General features: G+C 41.0%; 1 protein-coding gene across 1 annotated transcript in view; it reads left to right on the forward strand.

Moving 5' to 3' along the window:
- The window catches only part of RARB (retinoic acid receptor beta), a 319878-nt gene that overhangs the window by 110400 nt on the left and 188592 nt on the right, over nucleotides 1-20886 (forward strand). The window contains exon 3 of the mRNA XM_085051133.1: nucleotides 19510-20011. Coding sequence (XP_084907259.1) covers nucleotides 19834-20011 — 178 coding nt within the window. The 5' untranslated portion in view covers nucleotides 19510-19833. The remainder of the gene's footprint in view (nucleotides 1-19509; nucleotides 20012-20886) is intronic.

Genomic DNA, 20886 nt, shown 5'->3' on the forward strand with positions numbered 1-20886 from the left:
TTGCATGTTCTGCAGCTAGGATTTTTGTCCCTTGAATCTTGGAGGCTGTTAGATGCAAGTGGAATATAGAAAGCCCTCTGGTGAGAACTGGTCTGGAGGTATGGAAAACTTAAGGTTGGGAGCTGTGTATACAATTTTTTTCTTTCAGTTTTTCTTAGGATTCCTTTCTTGAGCTTTTTCAAGCTGCAGTTGCAGGGATTATTTCACTTGGTGTTTATAACCTTGGCTCATACCAGCTTCATTCCAGCTGCTTGGGACCAGAATGGGTAGGCAGTAGCAGGAGCATATGCTCATCCCATGGATCAGCACTGGCCATCCCCTCCTATCTGAGACTCCAGGCCCTGGCAGTCCCATTGGATTAGTTTTGAAAGTAGTAAAACTAGTGATAGATGTCATATGATGGTTTAAAATGTTAATTCTTTAATTAATGGAGTCAAATGAAGTTGGTTTTTTTGGTTTTTTTTCTAGCAGGCTTAAAGTAAAGTTTAAACCAACAATTAAATTAAAAAAATTATACTTGTTTTGCCCATAATAATCTTTGTCATAATGAAATATAAAAAGTATTTCCACCCTGCAAACAAAGCAGAAAACACTTCAGCTTTCCTCAGTTTTTTGTGACCTGTATTTATAATAGGACAAAGCTGAACTTCTTAATTCTGACTAAAGGCTCCACTGAACTGGAAACTGTAAAAATGAATTTGTATAAAATCCAGTTCTCATGTGTACAATTAATTGAAATGTATTGCAACTACAGACAGCTTATATAGAAACACATGGGATACTTGTGAGGGAATTGCTGTGATGCAGGCCAAGGCTCAAGTGATGTCTTCTTTGTGTCTGAGGACATAAACCCTCTCACAAAACAGCATGGCTGTGTATATGTATGCATTTAGAGACCTCTTGGAAATCTGTATGCTGTGTCTTGGCCGTGGTTAGTGAGGCCAGGTGGAACGGGTTCACAGGGCTGCTCTCACAGGAGATGGCCATGAGACATCTTCTCAGCAGAGTTCCTCTGGCTGGGTGGGTGCTTTGGGGGAGGGAGGCTCTGGTGTATTGTAGGGACTCTGCTGCTTGAGGGCTGCAGCTGGATTGGGGCAGAATTGTCATTGTTCCCAGGAGCAGCCCTGGTCCGTGTGAGCTCTCTCCACCCTACGACTGCGCTGGTTTGGGTGGTCTGGAGGCCAGACATGCAAATGGGTGCTCTTCACTAACATCTCTGCAGCTTTAAGTAGGGCCATATTATGGCTTACAGCCCTGGGTCAGCCACATCCCACACTTCCAGCATTGCTCCTGGGCTATCCTAACATCCTAACCTGCACAGCAGATGCTGCCAAGAAAAATCACAAAGCTGCCCAAGTTACAAGCAAAAGCGTGTGCTGAAGTAGTGTCTTTTATTCAGTTGGTGGTGTTGGTTGCTGTGGTGTTTCTGTGATTCTGCCTGTTCATTTTAATAACTGTACGATAACAGTTGCAAAAGAAGTCACTATAAATAGAGGAGATCATGTTAAGCAGTCACAGAAGGGTGAATATCCTGAAAAGCTGTGAGTTGGAAATCAGTGCGCTGCTTTCAGAAGTTACTCCTCCTGAACTGTTGCCATGAACAGAAGAACACACACCAGTGTCTGTCTGTAGCGTTTATAGTATATTTTTGTTTCCAGAATGTGTTTTGTTTTCCATTAATGGGCTTTTGTATTCTCCCTGCTAATTAAATGTATGTACTTTGCTATCCTTTTGATCCTAAAATGAAGCTTGTAATGGGGAATATGCTGCTTTTACTGTTCCTTTCTGGAAAGATCAAAATACTGTTCAGAAAACCTGCAGAGTTTATGAGCTGGGTTTTTCAGGGTTGGGTTTTTTTGGCATTGTACTCTCTGTGCTGTATTTTGCTTCTTTATTTGGAAATTTATGGGAAAAATTGTTTTATTATTTGCTAGAAGTTTAAAGACCTTGTATATATTCATTTGGTAGCCCTTGATTTTTGACAGTCACTGGAAGGATGAGGTGTTTACATGTTTAGTGAAGAGGTCCTTTATTCAAAATGCTAATTAGCCTTTGAAACCAAGTAAGCGTAAAATCTTGCTAAATGTTTCAGATGAGCTTACCACCCCCCCAAACACTGTCATTCCTCCTGCTGGACTTTCCCTGTTGTCTTTCAACATTTCCTCCTTCTCTGGTCCTTGGAAACCTCCAGCATGTGTGGCACCCCGGTGCTCAGCAGAAACCATGGGTGAACCCCTCATTCCCTTTCTCTCGCAGATAAACAGAGAGCCTGAGGTGTGCACTGAAGTGGAGGCACACTTTGCCACATAGTGGTGTGCCTTTTTTTTCCCCTCCTGTTTTTTTTTCTGTGTGAAGAAAGGAGGTCTATAAGAAGACCTAACAATGCCCTTACTGTTCTGTCAGAAACTGCCTGGCTACATCTTGTTTTATTTGGCCCTGGCTGAATGGCAGTTTCATTTATGTTTTGGGTGTTTGGCAGATATTTCATCTTTGTCAAACTTCACTTTTAACATTTGTTTAGATTACTTGTCACAACACTTTTTTTTTTTTTCCAAACTCTTAAGATTTCAGTCAGCTTGACAGTGCTCAGAAGTGGTTTCTAATATTTTTGAACTTACTTCTTACATGTTGTCCCTTTTAGAGACATACCAGTTAAGCTGCTTGATTTATAGTTTCTTTTTTGCACTTTGATGATAGTGCAACACTGTTATTTTGAGCCTCTGACTCTCCTTGATGGCAGGGTAAGCATCTCCTAAATCCTGTGAATGATAAAGAAAAACATTATAGTGACAGTCGTAAAATCCTGAACACATCCATTTTATTCCATCTTGCTTTGTACGTAAGACACTTTGAGCAGCTGTGTTGAGATCAGGAACATTGTTCCCCCTGTTCTGTCTGTGGGGTGATGGTATTTGCTTTTTATACCCATGAGGAGTTGTGAGGAGCAGAGCACATGGGGGTGTGAGCTGGTCCTTGGATACAAACCTGGTTCTGTTCTTCATCTGCCTGTGCTATGGCTTCTTTTCACTGAGTTTGTTTGGAAGGCCTGCAGTAAGAGATGAGTGGGATACAAGTGAGAAACTTCCCAGCTCTCCATCAGTGGCTGTTTCTGTGCATTCAATTCCTCTTTCACCCTGAATCTCAGGCAGTGACCAGACTCAGCATTTCTGCTGTGCCCTTTGAGTAGAGATAGGTGGAACTGAATGGGAGAATGTAATTTTAAATGAGATTGGGAAGCCTTGAAGTATGATACTCACACTGTGTGTGAATTTTTGCTTAATGTTTGTTTAATTTTTATTTAAATGAATGTTTAAAAACTTTTTCAAAAATGAAAATTAAGAAAAATACCCCGTGTAGCCTTTCCTTGTTCAAGTGTTCTGTCAGAACTGATTTCAGAGGGATGATTTCCTTATGCTGGTGGTTTCTGCAGCAATAACTTTTGGAGGATTGTCATTGTCCAGATCTATGTGAACTGATGCACTTTTTGGAAAAGTTTTTAAATTTGAAAGTTACATTTCTGAGCTGCAGATGCTTTGGTTTGGCAAAAGGCAGCCTGCTGAAAGTAATGTGATTGCTGAAATAATTTAGTCTAATACTTGCTCATGCTCTAGTCGTTTCCATGCTTGAGCTGACTTGCAGATGAAGACATATGGACACGGACAATCTGAATATATTAAGAAAAATTGCAAATGTTCAACCTTCTCCAGAAATCCTGGAGACAGCCAGCAGACTTCAGCCAGCATGGATGAATCCCAAGTGACCCTAAAGCCAACCAGAGGTCGATGGATGGGGCACACTGCCAGAGAGCCAGAGTGTCCCTGCTCGTCTGGAGCTTCCCCGCTAGCTGTTTGCCGTGGCACAGATGAGAGCATGGCAAGCAGACTGGTAATGGCTTGGTGTTTACAAAGTTTAAGCGTTTACTTGCAGATGCAAACACAGGTTTTGGACAGCTTGGGTCACTATTATTCCCCTTCTGCCTTCATTTGGAATCTGGCATTGTTTGCCTCAGGAGAGAATGGAGTCCTCTTGGTCGTGTTTATCTGTCAGCTGCTACTATTAATTGATATAATTGTTTCTTTACTAATATTTACCGAGGGTTTTAACATGGAAGTGACTATATGGATGATTCTGGTACAATCTTAGTAGAAAGTCAATGCCTTAATTAGAAAAATGACTTGCTACTTGACTTATTCCAGAATTGATTTTTTTTTTCTGCCCTGAAAAGTGTTTGCCCTGAGATCTAAGGAAGTTGTTAACTAGAAGGGTGACATTTGAAGAAGTGTATACTAGCAATTAAGATGAATAAGTAAATTTGACAAAGGAACCAATATTTGTCCAGAAGGAAACCTGAAACATTTGGTGTGGGGGAAGGAATTTTGGAGACATTTCTGTCTTCTCCAAGCTCCTGGCTTCTCTTTATTTTCTGAAGAGTAACTGCAGTAAACTGTGTTGAGAAAAGCAGACCAGAAGGGATTCTTGAAGAAGGTTAGATCCACTTAAATTTTCTTTCACTGTGCTATACTAGGTACTATAACTACACAGGATCATTCAGGGAAAATGTGAGAGTTTTTTAAAAGCAGAGCACAATATTCTTTTAAACAGCAAGCTGGTGATGTTGAAACTCTGTGACTCTCAATTCTGCTACGGCCAACAATTTTGAGGATTAAAAACATATGGGCCATAGATATAGAAGATATCCACAGTGCTTGGGGTATTGTTTAGTGCTATTTGTATTATTCAGGCTAGCAAAAACAAACAAAAAGACGAGAAGAAAATCTCCTGTTACAGGGCATAAGCCATCCAGTAGATGATGTGAGTTGGAAAGAAATTTTATGGGAAAGTTTTTTTCTGTAATTGCTCTCCTAGAGATTTCTTCATCCTTTCCCTAAAGCATCTGATTCTGGCTGCTGTCAAATAAGAGGTTACTGAACTAAATGTACTATTAATCTGACCCAGTATAGCAATTCCTGTGTTCCTATGTTTAAAAGCAGGCTTTGTCTGCTGAGGGTTGTCTCTCTGGAATAAACCCTCCAGTGGAGGGAAGGGAAAGGAAATTGTTCAGAAGCTTTTACACTGTTGCTATGTAATTTTGTGTGTTGTTTTGAAAAACTGTGTCTTTTTTTCTACCCCTCTCCCATTTTATGTGTATGCATGTTTTAAATTATAAAATTTAGCTTCCCATTTGATGTGTTTTCTAGTCAGTAGTACTCAGGACCATTGAGCAACATAATTATTTAGAATTATGTGCTTTTAAAAATTGAGGGACAAAGTCTTAGTTGGCTGGTACATGGCTAAATTATGGGTTCCATTCAGAAGGATAAGGACTGGGTGCCTTCACTGTCACTTGCCAGACCTGTTAATGTTTCTGTTTCTTCTTTAAAAGTGGAGAATTTCTTAAAGGGCTGTATATTATTGTTGTGGTAATTATTAGTCAGGGTCAGTGATGTTCTAGTGAACCAAACTTTCTACCTTCACTTATTTTTTGTTAAAGGTCTTTCTATTTTGCTTGAGCTGAAGAGGTTCAGTGAGCAACCCACCTACCTCTGCACTGAGGTATGTGAGGCAGAGTTGTAATGCCAAGGAACTGTGTGCCTTGGGTTTGTTTTGTAAATCTTAAATTGGATTTCCTTATTTTTCAAAGGCTTAAGAGTGGATGTGACAGTCAGGCTATTTAACTCAGATCCTTTTAGCATGTCAGATGATACTGCTTCATGTAGATGCCTTTCAGTTCTCCTGATTGCTTTAAAAGGAGCCTTGGAGACGAGAGGTACAAGTGTGCTTTGTTTCACCCAGAAAAATGTGAACTTCATATAGGGAGAATGTGTTTCATTTCCTTACCACGTGTCAACAACTGGATCTTAAACCTGTATTTATCAGATGCAGAACTGCTTTTGGAGGATTATCACTAAATCAAATGCTAGAGTGGAATTTATGTTCTCACTCTAGCATTTCTCAAATTTTCGTATTATTCTGCTTTTAGGCATTTAGTCTTTGATGCTTAGATCTGACATGCAGAGGCTACATTTTTACATTCCTCTTTGTACAAGAGAATAGATATTTCTTTCTGTTTCAAACCCCTTATACTCTCATCATAAAGACAATAACATTATTTTCTTTTTATTGTTATTAAGGCCCATCATTACTGTTCAAACACACGCAGGAAAAAGTTGTCAGAGCTCACACATGGTAAAACTGCAGTCTAGGCATATTACTGTGGTTATAAAGTGGGTTAGAATGGAGGAGATCTTATGGTTTTCTTTAACACCTGGACTCCCATTATTACTGTAGGAGTATATCTCCTGATTTCTGATGTATATTATTAAAAAATTCCCACATGTTTTTGTCCGGCAAAAACAGAGGCAGATTGGTTGCGTGAATATGAGACCTAGTGCATGTTGTAAATTCAGCTATTTATATAAAATAATGTTCCATAGCTTTTTCTTGATGATCTTCAGTATCTCTTCCATCTCTTGCTGTATTAGAGGTCTGCATCATTTTTCTTGCAATATTCTCTTGTGTGTGTCATTCAGTTAGATATGTTGCTTGAAATACGTCCTTGAATATCTAAGTATTCCACACAATTTAGTCACTTTTCACTTTAAATAATTATTTATATAGGCTGGGGTGTGTTTTTTCAGACTGTTGTCACCATGGAGCTCTGCCAGTGCACACAGGCTTGGCATTCCTGAAAGGGGGATCTTCACATCTGTCATCAAATTAAGCAACAGTGACTGTACCCAATATGGTAATTTTTCTTCCCACTTCTGCTTCCTTCCCTTCTCCCTCATAAACTTGGATGTGCAGTGTGGAGCAACATGATTCTCATCATCTCACAGTCCCTGTAGTGATGGACTCCACATTGGGAATAGGAGAGCCCTATGGGTAGAATATCTTCAAGAACTGTGGCTTATATATAAAGGAAGTGACAGCCTTTACAGATGTCACTTATTTTGAGAGATTATTTCCATTAGCTAGTGTCTTTATTGCATCCTCTTCCTTACGCATCGTTTTGAGGAAAGAAATTGTTTTTTTCTGCTTACTTCGGATTTGCTTTAGCATGTGGTGCTCTGTGACACCCTGTACAGTGGACAGCTGTCTGAGCCTCAGTTGGCATACACACCACTAGCTGGAAAGAGGATACAGTTGGGATAATACTGAGGGGTGTGCTGGAATCAACATGTACTTTTCAGCCGTCTCTGAGTGGACTATTCCGCTTAGTGATTTTTTGGCCTGATTGTCACTACAAAAGATGTTAGTGGATTTCAACGGCTTTATCTTAGTAACTGAGATCCTGTTTTGTTTGGTTTTTTTTTCTTTTTTTTTTCCTTGGGGATTAATTCATTTGCTCACCTAATGTGCATTGGTTGAAGGAACTTCAGGTGCTGTTAGAAAAGCGCTCTCTGTTCTGACATGTCTGGTTTGATGTTCCCAATTCCAAGATATGCTCTACTTGGCCGCTGGTATTTGCATGGTTAAATCAGATTGTCTTATCAGCCTTGGGCACCCAGCTGGGCTTTCATGCTTCTCATTCCTCTGGGTTCTTTTCAGTCCATTGGTCTGCTGGACCCTCACTTGTGAAGTGCTGCCCTGAAAATCATGCAGGAAGAGCCTTGGTAAGATCATTCTGCTGCAGTGGGGAAAGGCATTTACCAGACATGTAACTTGTGGTATGGAATGCACACCTGCCCAGCTGTCTGGCTCTGGATACATTGTTTTTAGACAATAAATACAGAGTACCTGGCAAAGTGACTCAGACTGCACAGCCTGGTAAGCACAGATGAAGGATGTGTTACTGAAGCAGAGATGATGCTGTCAGTAGCAGCAAATGGGTCTGTGCAGGCTTACACTGAAGAGTGCACTGGGATTGACTGCTGGCATGGGAGTAAAGATGCTGCTGGAAGCTTTGAGAGCATTGCTTCTGTTACTGGCTTACATTTATTGATGTGTATGTGGTTTGGAGGTCACAGAAATGAGCATCTTGTTGCCAAGGCTGAGGATCCTTGCTGTTGTTCTGCTTGTGGTGATTCAGAATTGGTTGGAGGCTTGTTGGAAGAAGCCTTGCCTGAACCACACTGTCTTTCCACAGGAGGAGTCCTTTGGCACTGTTAGCCAAGTTTAGCAGCTCCTGGGGGATTCCATATGTTTTGGAGGACTTTGCTCTTTACCCGTTTCTCATGACCTAATTATGAAAATGCTCACTGTTACTTTCTTGAATGTTTTCAAAATTCATTGTTTTAATACATTACTTTGCCAGTGAAGCTGAAAGATTAGTGATCCAATGCATTCAGAAGCTAAATGCTGCCCTGATAAGTGTTTGGTCTGTGTTATGTCTGAGATGCTTAAATGTGATGGCAGGTTTGGGCAGGTCTAAGGGCTGCATGGTGGTGTATTACCTGTCCCCATCCCTAAGAGTCTGAATGCAGCTTCTTTCTGCACAGAGAACATGAAGTAATTCAGGCTGGTTTCTCTGCCCACGGAACTGGGAAAGTTGTCTTGAATTTATCAATGGAAAGATCCTTTCAGAAAAGGGCTTGTTGGGAATGATTGCTGTGCAGTTAATTCACACCCTTGCTTACTCTGCAAGAATACCTTTGTGTTGGATCAGAAGTCCTGCCCTGCAGACTGGCAGGCATGACACAAGTCTCCTTGAATTTTGTCAGTGCTTAGGTTCCTCTTAGGTTGCTTTTGGAAGTGAAATGTAAGGTCATAGTTCACGTTGGTCTTCCTGACAATGTAATCCATCTGTCCGGCACCTCTGGCAGACAATTCTGGGATACAGATCTTCTGAATGTTAGAATGTGGAAAAGATGTGCTGGTTTTGTGGCTATTGTGATTGATTATTGCACCTCTGTCCTTGTGACCTGACAAGGTTTTTGCAACATTTTCAGATGATTCAGAGGATGGCTCTGAAGGTGCTTACATGTGCAATGTTATCTCAGCGTATTATTAGCATTTTGCAATTGCTTTATTGGCTCCCTGTTAAGCAAAATATTGACAATAAAATGCTATTTTTGTTCTGTGATCCATGCTATGGCTTTGTCCCCTCCTAGTTAATGGCTGTGCTTGTTCCTAATTTTGCTACCCTATTGTTCCTTTGACAGGGAGCCACAGAGAACAGAGGTTTTAAAATAGATGTTCATAATCTCCACCAGCCCTCTGGCATATTCTGCTGACCCTCAGGGAGTCTTACTGGGAATATATTGAAACTTGTGATATGTAATAAGTGAAGGTTCAGGAGCCTGACGTAGACAGCAGAAATGTCGTCTTCTGGGTAAAGTGGGACAGAAGACTCTAATAACTCAGAGGAATTGCAGAACCTTTCAGCAGACAGACTACTAGACTTGACGTATATAACAAAAGGTGATAAATTATGTGTGTTAAGTTATTTTGTGTTAGCACAGCATCCACACCTCCATGATATTAAGATGATAGATGCACCTCTAGTCCAGAAGACTAGGCTTCAGAAACAAAGTTCACAACCAGTGCTTGAACCCTCTTTTTCCCCCTGTTCCACTTGAATCACCGTCCTCACTTGATAAATGGGCTCAGCAAGGATGCAAACTCCTCTATCTCAGAGGAAGTGGAACTTCCAGGCTGGTAGTGCAAAAAACTGGACTGCTAACAGATTGAACCTACCTCCTGAGCACAGTGTCTTGCCTCCCAGCTCTTGGGGGACTGGGAAGCCTGCATTATTTCACAATTCCGGCACAACCCCTACAAAATCCTCTTTCAGGTTTCTCAGACAGCCTCCTGAATAAACATTATTCATTTTTTGAGTGAATCCACATTCTCATCCTAAAATGAGTTCAGATTATTCCAGATAGCAGAATTTTTCTTTGCATATTAGTGTCTTCTTGCAGGATCCTTCTTTGTGTGGCTTATAAAGTGAAGTATGCTGGGTTGAGGCAAAACCTTCTGCTGCAATGCATGTTTTCCAAATTAAACAGAATTTTATTCTCATCTTTTTTTATCTCAGTGAGTGTTGAAGTCTTTTTGCTTCTTTGCACAGTGTGTGAAGATCACATACTGCACTGATTCTTCAGTGCATTTCCAGGCAGCACATCTGTGCCATAATGGGGCACAAAAGGATCTGTATTTACTGGTTGTCCAAATACTGCACAAGGAAATTAAAGATGTAGAGCATTTTCTACCTTAATTTGGTGATGAAAGCAAGTCTAATGACAATATTTGCAGCTGTGGCTAGACATCCAGGCTGGATGAATCTGACTACTAGGTTCTATCCTTGGTGGCACTAAAGTTATCCTCTATAGGTGCATGCAGAGCAAGATTACCCAAGTGACCTCAGGCAGGGAAATGATGTGCTGCTTTGCTTTATTGTGGTGGTTCTGCTAGGATGAGGACCTCTCAGGAAGATACCTCTAAGGCTGAACAGGGAGGTGAGACTTGTTCTGTGCTGGGACAGTAATCTCTAGCAATTAAAAAAAATAACAGCAAAGGGTGCAGGTCTAAATTGCCCTGATCCCTCCCAACATAGCCCTGTGGTGATTTTACATCACTTATGTTCAGATAAAGCATAGCCATCCAAATGAATGTTTTCTGCACCTGCCACTCACAGAATGTTTGATAAATCATTTTCCTTGACTCCTGGCTTCATTGATTGGGGTTTTGCAATGAGTAACAGTAAAAGTTATCACTGCTGTTGCTTTGTGCTCTCTTTTAAGGAAGTATTTCTTGTCATCCTGTTTCTGCAGTGCATGTTGTAACCATAGAGTGTTGGCCTCCCAAAGAAATGTACTTTTCTGTCAAGGAGCCACCCTCCAAAGCTGCTTCCCTCTTCAGCTTCTGAGCAGATGAAACACTCCATTCTTTTAATAGCTCCCAGGCCATGATCATTTACTAGGGATCTTCCGTCTGTCACCAGAACAATAACATCACTTGACCCCCTCTTACTGATCTCGGAGGCCTCTTAAAAGTTATAAACAGTCAGTATAAGACCTTTTTAGTAGTTGCAGTGATGGTAAGTGCTGTATTTGCTGTTGGTCACCATGACATGATTCTCATCACCTAGAAGGTTAAGGATGAGCATTCTGAGAGCATGCTGGGGAGGCTTCAGATAGATTTCTCACTCCTTCTTGCTATAACGCCACTTGGGAAGTGATTGTCATACTTGTAAATATCTGCACATCGCAAAATATTAGATGACATTACTGAACATAGACAGCAGGATGTGGTTTTTCTTGCTTACTCAGTCTCCCTTCCCTTGGCCTCCCGTCTCTTTCCAAGAGCTCTTCTCACAAAAGCTTGCTTTGGCTGGGAATCCATGTGATGCTATCTTATGGTGCCTTGTAGGCAAGACCAATTAATTACCAGTTAAGGAGAAGACTTCAGTGGAAGATCTTTTTGCTGGACAGGACGCATGTCCCATTCTGAACTAAATCAGAGATGCTGCCTTTCCTTTACAGATAGTTGAGTATGCTGTGAGTATGTTGAAAACATGTGGTCAGAAAACTAAAGTAACAGGCACAGCACCTTGAGTAGGAAAAGCTTTGTACTGGAGTTTCTGGTTGTATTTGACTTGAGGGACCAACCTGCTTTTTAAGAGCTGTTTTTTGCTAACTACCCTGTGCTGTTTAAATTGTGGATTATCTGAATTGTGTTTGAGAGAAGGGATGTGTTTTTCCCTTTGAGCTTTGGGGATGGGCAGAAACAGGGAGACAGGTTTGGTCTGCAGAAAACCCCTGCAGCTTTGATCTGGCAAATCTCTGATTTCCTAAACCTCTTTAGCACATGGGATGGTTTCCCATGTAGGATATTCTCAGTATGGAGTTACTGTTTTACATTTTTGGAAACAGTGATAAGGAATAACAGAGATGACAATGCAAGAACAGAAGTGTTGATTCCACTGAAAGAGCAATTCTAAGTATTAAGAAATAGCTTTCAAATTTGGGGAGTGTAATGAGTGCAGAAGTTCACTTTGGAGAGCAGAAAGCTCAGTTATCTTTCGTTTGGTTTCCATAGATGAAAGAGAACTATTTTGCTTGACTGTCCTTCAGGATTTTTTGAATGTGACAGAGTAAGTAAGGAATGCATTTAGTTACAAAGCAAAGTGTCCTATATACCAACACAAAATGTATTCAAAGCCCTTAGAATTCTCTGCAGAAAACTGCAAGAGAGTCCCTTACAGAGGTGATTGAAAGCCACTGCACAGGAAATCAACTTCTCATCCTGTACATAAACATGAGCCAATTCTACTATATCTGGCTCTCGGGGCAGTACACACAGTAAATTGTTAACCCCATCACCTGACCTAACCATTTATCTTTACTTCTCAGTATAGTTTTGGCAACTGCTGAGTAATGAAAGAAATATGGAATGAAGATAGCTGAAAAAAAAAAAAAGAAAAAAAAGAGGCAACAACCAACCCCCTGTCTCCCCTCTCAAAAAAATCCACCAGAAACCCAGCCACCCCTCACCTCAGTTACAAACAGCCCTTTAAAAGAGCAAACAACAGGAGAAGATGAGAAATTGCCTGATGCAGTGGCAGGAACTTAAATGCAGTTTAGCATAGAACAGAATTAACATCTCCGTAGAATAACAGACATGTGAAGCATGGGTTTTCAATCCTTCACACCTCTTGGTTGTGTTAACACAAATAAATTAATAACTCCCCTGAACCTTTGCGGAACAAATAAGCATAGCGCCTTTCAGGTTTTGAAATGTAAGCTCTGTGTGTTTTTAATGTTAGATGTTATACATGAAGGTTGGCTGAAATAGGTTATTCTGCTTATGGAGTATTGTTCCCATATGAGGATTCAAGCTATGTACTCACAGCTGCTGCTTTCCAACATGGACTCTCAGTTCCACTAAAATCAATAGTTGGCACAGCAGGGTACTGTTGTATGGTGTGTAAATAAATGGGTGTCATTGTGTCTCACTTTTTTTTCCCTTTTCCCCTTTCAGATTTAGATTTGCTCTTTTTCAGGCATATATCAGCATGTGTTTGCAATGCAGGCAATTCGAAGCATAGCTGCTTAGGGAGAAGGAAGCTTTTTCCCCCCTCTTTTTTATACTTCCCAACAGAATTTTTAAATAAACAATGATTGCATTAATTATATTAATTACTTCTTTAAAATGTCAGGGGAAAAAATCCCCAAATAAAACAGAAGCCCATTTTGCAAGTGTCAGCTTTATGACAAAAAGGAATTCAGAGTCTCCCAGCAGACAGCTATCTTGCATACCAAGATGTAGGAAAAGGGTCGTAGTAAGAGTGTCTTAATTCTGTTACAACAATTTATCTTCCCTCTTTCCATAAGTCTTGCACCTATAGTTGAAACTACATGACAATTGTGGTTATGGGATGTAAGAGCTGCAGATCTGCTTTTCAATAAACTGACTTTGAAGTTCTGTTTCATGCATTTTCTTTTTTATTCATGCATCTGGTCATATAGAGTGGTTTACTTTTTTTGGCTGCAGACTTGGCAGATACAAAATGCAGATGTTGTTCTTCTGACTTAAGCTGCTATTTTAAGCTATTTGGCCAGCAGTTGGAAATTTTAGGTTCAGTTGTTTATTTGCTTATCATCAAAGTGATTTTTGTCATATAATTCATATGCGAGTATTAGCTTTCTGTGTTTACTTTCAGAATTTGAGATTAAGAGTATGGTCTTTTTTTCCCCTTTGCTTTTTTTTAAAACCAGCATGCTCTTTTGATTAATAATACAGTAGAATATATTATGCTTCAGAGAGCTTTTATTTGCAAAAGAAAAAAAAAAAAACCCACCAAAAAAACCCCCAACCAAAAACCAGCCCAACCCTCACATTGTGCTGCAGTGCTTTCCCTTTAAGAAAACCATATCTCTCTCCAGATGCCTGCATCTCTTTGATACAAAAGGGTACACTAAGTTCCATCTATAAACAGAATCCACTAATTAAGAGTAATTGCTTCGGAGATTGGTACAGACTATTCAGCATCAGATGCATGTTCCTCTCAGATATCCATTAGCCTCTAATAAGATAATGCAGATGTGCCAGTCTGTTTCCTGTTTCCTTCTATTGTACCTTTATTGCCGTATATGGACCAATGGGATGGGCTGAACAATAAGTGGATGTCCTTTTGCTCCCAGAGCCCTTCTCAAAGGAATGTTTGTTATTAGATTGCTTTTTCTGTTTAGTTTCACATCACTATGCTAATAAAGGAAACATAACACTCCAAAGGCTTTTTTTTTTTTTTTACTTCTGCCGCGGTAACTAGTTTATTGTTTAATTAAATCTCGTTGGATAGCCATGAAAACAAAAATGCAACATCTCACAGTCAGTGAGAACTGGTGCAGAATGGAGTACGCCTCTTTATGAAATAAAAGTTTCCATGCATTTTTAAGAGTTTGAAGGCAATGTGGTTATCGTGTTACTGGATCTGACTGATTTACACTTGAGTCGTGCTAAATCTGCTGAATTATTCAGTACTGCTGAATGCAACACCATCAGGCAGCATAATAGAAAGCATATGCATAATCAGGGATTTCAATACAAACTATACATTAAATACAGTAAGGGTTCTCAAAACTTGACTTGTTTTGCAAACAGCATTAGAATATGTCTTGAAGCCACCTAATAAATAAGAACTCCACTGACTCTGTCCCTTGGGAAAAACATGTAATGTATTGTTGAAAGGTTTTGTATGCAAAATTTCTCTTGAATTGTTTTTGTTGCTCTGAGAGGACCAACTTGCCTCTCCTGTCATATAGCCCAGGCTGCCCTCCCAGTCCAGAGGTTCCTGTTTTAGCCCAAGATTTAAGGGGGGGGCGGGGGGTTGCGTTGGCAGGAAAATGGGAAATGAACTTAGAAGAGACTTCCTCCGTGACCCTGGAAACTTCGGGGACAGCTATGCTGCAGACCGAGGGCTGGGGAAGCAAATTCCCAAGCGCCTGGCTCTGTGCAGATTGTGTCCTTGTGTCAGGGTGCCTCTCCTGTATTCCTGAGTTTGTCCCCCGGTTGTAAAGGAAGAGCAACAGCAGTTTGTTATGGCAGAAGGGTGTAGGGATGGCAGGTTAACTTAGAAGTTTTCTGTGCGTTATAGTCATGGATATTTTAAATGACTGCTGAATTTCAAGCATTGCCATGCGTATGGCAGAACTCCCCACTGACCTTTTCAGAAGTGAGGGAAGAAGAAAAAAGGCAAAACTCCTGCTTTATTTGCAGTGCTGACAACTTAATTCCCTGCTATGGATAGTGAGAGGGGAGTAAGAGGGATGTGGAATTGGGGTGGTGTTGGCAAAAGGGAGGACAGAGCGTAACCTTCCTACTGACACAGAACGATTGGCCAAGCCTCCTGCCTTGGCTTCTTGCCTGTCCAGCTGTTGATGTGCATCAAAGTCACCTGTAACAGCAAAGGGATTTTAGGAATTCAAATAAATCTTATACAAGTGAAAAATTCAGAAGGATGAGTTATGTTACAGGAATACTAAATATTGGTACCAAATGGAAGCTAAATAGCAATATAATGAATGAGACTCAATACATAGATTTTAGGAGAACTGACAGATGTCTGAGAAACAAAGCTGTTTTCTGTAGACAGGCCTGTGCAAAATGCATGGGAAGTTAAGAGACAATAAAAAAAGCTGGGTTACTGTTTATGCAGTAAAATTTGAAGTTTGTATGTGAAAATTTGTAGTTTTGAATTTCTGCTCAACTGCACAAATACTGAGAAGAAATGTGGAAGAGACAGGTACACCTGCTGCATTAACTGCACCTGATAAATATTCTACTCTACACTAGAGCTACTGTAGTCTCCTTCCCCTGTGGCCATCTGCTTTATCACTGAACTCAAATCAATGAAAGGCCTGTAAAACCCAAAAAGGAGGAGGCATATGTTCTGTCAAAGAAGAGTAATTGGCTGCTGTTCAATGCAAAGTAGTGCAGAGTGTGATCATCTCTTGGTGAACCTTCAAAGGAACTTTTCTGTATGATCCTTTTCCATACTGCTTGTACTAAGGGCCTTGTACTCATGAACAGTCACTAAGGAGAGGTCTAATGGAAGAGGATTTTCATCATATGCTGAGGGGATCCTCTGAAGTGCCTTGGTGACAGCCATTTTCTGAAAATCTTGCCTTCTGCCTCCAGGGCAGAAATCCATGCTGTTGCATCGCATGAATGGGTGGTCATCCACCATCAAGGTGACTCTGCAGGCAGTTTGGCTTGCTCCTTCTTGGTTAGTCCTCAGCTGTGGTCACTGGCTCTTCCTGTCCTACTCAGGCTAAGCTCATTATCTCCCTCCTCAAGGAGGAAGCCAGGTATAGGCCAGTGGAGGGGTATGTTTGAGGCCCATATGATGCAGAAAGGATGGGACTTGCTTCTGGGCAGCTGCCATAGTCCAGAGAGGACATACTCCTTGAGCTACTTGGGAGAAAATCTCCTTCACAAAGCTGACACCTGTAAAGTGTTTTGAGCTGTGGTACAGGTTTAGTTAGGCAAAGGATATGTTTTTGCCTTGGAATCATGTGCAGCCTAGACATCTGTGGCTGATGTCCAGTGCTAGGTCCTTGTCAGTTAGTTCAGGGACATGAATGTGTCTGTCTGGTGATAGATGGGTCAAATGTGTCTTGGGAGTTGTGCCACAGAACTGGTATGAATGGGAACAACTGTTTTCTGTTCTGAAGCAGTTTTTTACTTTGGGATGTCCTCTGCTGTGCAGTGATGAAGGTGATGGGTCTGTAATCTCTGTCAGCAGAGCTGGTGACATGAAGTTCCTTGGTAACCACAGAACATGAATGACATTAGCTTCTTTACAAGAAGCTGGAGTTGCTCATATGTAGACATCTGCCTACAGTTTGCTCCTTGACCATGGCACAGATAGATGTTCAGCCTTGTGAATAACCTGGTGCTCCCAAGGGACACTACTTGGAGTCAAATGATACTCTGTTAAGAGTATCATGCCTTTCACACTGTCTTCCCTCTCTGCCTATGGAGAGTAAAGCTCTGTAGAACTCTGAAAAGGGGCAAGTTCTGAAGGTGTATCTCCAGTACAGCAATCTGCAGGAAATTCCTGGCCATGAATGGTGAAAGGAACGTGATTTTTTGAGTAAGACAAGAAAAACTTGCTTTCACGTAGTAATTTCAGTTTATAATTATATCTCATGTAAAATGATAAGCATGTAAAACTATGGGATTATAACCTAGTTTTGGCACTTTTACATATATGCATTTGTGTACTGAGGGGCTGTAACACCGCTGTGTTCTGTCATCACTGGCTCCCACCACAGATCATGTTCCTCCAGTAATGAAAAAGTGACCAGTTTCCCTGAGTGCCCCGTTTTCCCCTCTGTCCTGAAGGAGTTGCTTTTTTTTCCTGAATACTTTTCACTTAAGTATGCAAATACATCCGATGTGGTTCTAGGAATGTTTTATGATGAGCTCTGCATTTTTCTGGCTAATAGAAATATAATTGAAGGTATTAGATAGTTTTATAAGGTGAATTTTGTTTCCAAAGCCCTACATAATGTAAAAATAGATGATCTTGTTCTGTGTTTAATTTAATGCACACTTTTTTAGGGCTGGTATTCATCAGCATCCCTCTCCTCTCCTTTTTTTTGCGAACACTTAGAAGTGTGGTATTTTTCCCGGCTCTTGCGGAATTGCTTTGTAAAACTTCTCGTGTTCCTTTGATACTTGACTTTCCTTGTCTCATAAGCTTCATAAAGCCTTAGCTAGGTAAAACAGGCACCAGCAATGGGTCATCTCATTTTGTGTTGTTAGTGAGTTGATGTATTTTAGCTGTTGAGGCTCCCTCAAAAGATCTGCCTGATTTCCCTGGTCTCCAGGCATGCGGTCCTTGAGCTCAGCTTGGCCAGCAGCTGTGCCTTACCTTGCTATACCCTCTTCTTACAGCCTCATCTCTGCACATGTTTGCCTCCATTACCATTAAAGGCATTTTGTGCATAATTTACACAGTTATCAAATACTTACAAGCTACGTTTCAGTTATCCCCAAGCAGGCTGCTCTCGGCAGAAGCTGCTGTCTGAAAACATGCACAGCTGGTAACCTTTGCTGGTATTCCACACAGAGCAGAAACACTCCACTGCTCTCTGACAGGCAAACATATGCATCCGAGTTGGGTTTTTCCCTTTTTTCTCCTTGCTCATTTGAATTCTTACCGACAACTGGTGCACTGAGTAGCAGTAGTGATAGTCAGTGTTGCGTTGTCACAGTTTTCCTCCTCTAGCATGAGTTTTGCTTTGCAACCTTGACACATCATTTCCCCGATCCTTTATTTTCCCACCCAAAATTCCTCTTGCCTTTGGTTTCAGGCCATAATTTCAGAGAATTACAGATAAAAGTGCTGTATAGCGGTGGAGGCAGTTACTGATCACTGACTGTGGCAGATGCAAGAGTACAGTATTTTGTCTTAGGAAACAAAGCATTTAGCCAACTGTGGACTGCCTGACTTTTGGGTGGCTGAGTTTGCTCTGTGGCTCCTACTGTCCTCCTTCTACAGCATGTGTTGGAGGAGATGAGTAAACTTCTCGTGCAGGGTGATGCTCAGGAGTTGGCTGTAGCACTCCCCAGCTTTTGCTTGGAGCACTGCATGAGTACCTACATGAGAGGTTTGCAATATGGAGCAGTTGCAGCCTTCCCAGCACTGTATCTCTCAAGACACCAATAGCAAATTTCATGGGTGAGAATATTACAAGAAGTGCCCTGTTCTCAGCCTGAGGCTTTCAGTACAGAGCCAGAAAAAATGGAGACCCTTTGAAAGGTGTCAGCTATTTGGGTGAAACAGAGGAATGTGTGTGTAGCTCTGGATGACTTTGAAGATGGTGATCATGAGAGCAAGGAAGTTCCCTAGCAGAGCACAGTAGCAGTGTATTTCATCGTATTGAGACATGTCACTCACTCACCCAGATTATGAAATAATGGGTGTTTGTTTGAGCAGTTCCCTCTACCCCTCAGAAAAAAAGAAAAAGAAAAAGGAGAAGAGAACAGTATGTGTCAAGAGCATATTGTCAAGAACAAGAGGTGTCTCCTAAGTAATAGTAAGATAAACTAACTATTCTTTGTGAAAACAGTCATTGTTAAACCAATTAGCGCTTTAACAGCCCAATCCAAAATCACCCTCAGACACATGCCTCAGTGCCCTGCCTGAGCTGTGGCCCTGAAGGAAGTTGAGAACCTCTTCAGTGCCATTTGTTCTGTAGCTTTGAGGGGGACACTGAAAGCTTTCATATACAGGGAAATTTTTCAGAAGGTGATTTTTTTTTCTCCCCCAGTATCAATATTTCAGGTAATTATTGATGCATTGGTTTTAAATCTGGCAGCTTTCACAAAAAGATGAGACCAGGAATCAGGCAGGGAAATGAAATTAATGGGTATTCTGCTGTTAGCTTCAATAATAGCGTGAGAGTTTTACCCCTAGGTAAATATCTAGCTGATCTCATGGGATACTAATAAATAAATTGTAACTTAACAAGAGTAGCAAGGAGGAAAAAAGATTTTTCTATGTGTATGTTTTAAAAATATGTATACTATAATCAATATATTGTTTTCTTCCCTCAGACTGTGTCAGCATGCATCTGTAGAGAGCAACGGTGCTCCCAGAGAAACATTTGCATAAGCAACTGAACTTCATCCTGATACCAGAGTAAGAAGTCTTTCTATCCACAGTCTGCAGAGCAAGAATGTCCTAAAACAGAGAACAGTAGGAAGCAGTGATGAAATAGAGGATGGACCTGATCTAGTGAATTACCTTCTCGTCATCACGCAATCCAGCTCAAGCCGTACCTTTCAGGCTTGACAGCTCGCTTCATTCACAATTTGAGGTATCTAATTTGCTGGCCTGGAGTTATGCAACACAATATTTGTCCACTGTGAGGTGTTAACATGACAACCAGTAGCCGCACATGTCCTGTACCGGCCGTGAATGGACATATGACTCACTATCCAGCAGCACCATATCCCTTACTTTTTCCTCCAGTCATTGGTGGACTGTCACTACCTTCCCTCCATGGACTCCAGAGTCACCCACCAACTAGTGGATGCAGCACCCCATCACCTGCAAGTAAGTGCTTGGTATTAATACCTTTTATTGACCTCCTCTCCTCTAATAAAGACTGATCATGTTCATTCTGAAGTTATATCAAGAGAAATTGCAGTTGTTCATCTGTGATGTATTTTACTTGGGCAAAGAGCATGCATTTGTTTTGAAATACCATTTTCACTTTACCTAGTTTTTATAAAACTAAACAGGCAACTGTATGGCATAGCAAAGCTATGGAAACTACGAGTGACAAAACCTGCTATGCATTTTGGTATACTCTGTGTTATTATACTAGCTGCAGAATCCAATGGTGCTTTTAAAGAAAAATTGACCTTTTTGTATTCATGAATGGGAATGATTCCTCAATATAGATTCTCTTAAGTTGCACAGTAATTAATACTGCTTCAGTTTTCTTCCGTAAGTAGCTGCTTTCTTCCTGTGCAGCTTGTGAAGAGCAGCCCAGTGGACAGCTGGTAGCTGTGAGCTGCCTGTGGCTGCAAAACAAGCCCTTGAGTCTATGGCTGAATTTCTGTTGTGGTTTAACCCCAGATAGCAACCAACTATTGCACAGCTGCTTGCTCAGATCCCCTTTCCTCCACAGTGGGATGAGGAAGAGTATTGGGGGAAAGAAGGTAAAACCCATGGTTTGAGATAAGAACAAGTTAATAATTGAAATAAAATATAAGAATAATTGTAATGGAAAGGGAGACAACAAAAAAACAGAGAAAGAAAGCCCTGGAGAGATGAGCAATGCACACTACAGTTGCTCACCGTGTGCTGACTGATGCCCAGCCAATCCATGAGCAGCCACTGGCAGCTCCTGGCCAACTCCCCCTGCTTTATATACTGGGGATGGCATTTTACCACATGGAATATCCCTTGGGCTACTTTGGGTC

Source organism: Lichenostomus cassidix, chromosome 2, assembly GCF_008360975.1.
Source record: "Lichenostomus cassidix isolate B80296 chromosome 2, HeHo_3.0, whole genome shotgun sequence".
In the NCBI taxonomy this organism is placed as follows: domain Eukaryota; kingdom Metazoa; phylum Chordata; class Aves; order Passeriformes; family Meliphagidae; genus Lichenostomus; species Lichenostomus cassidix.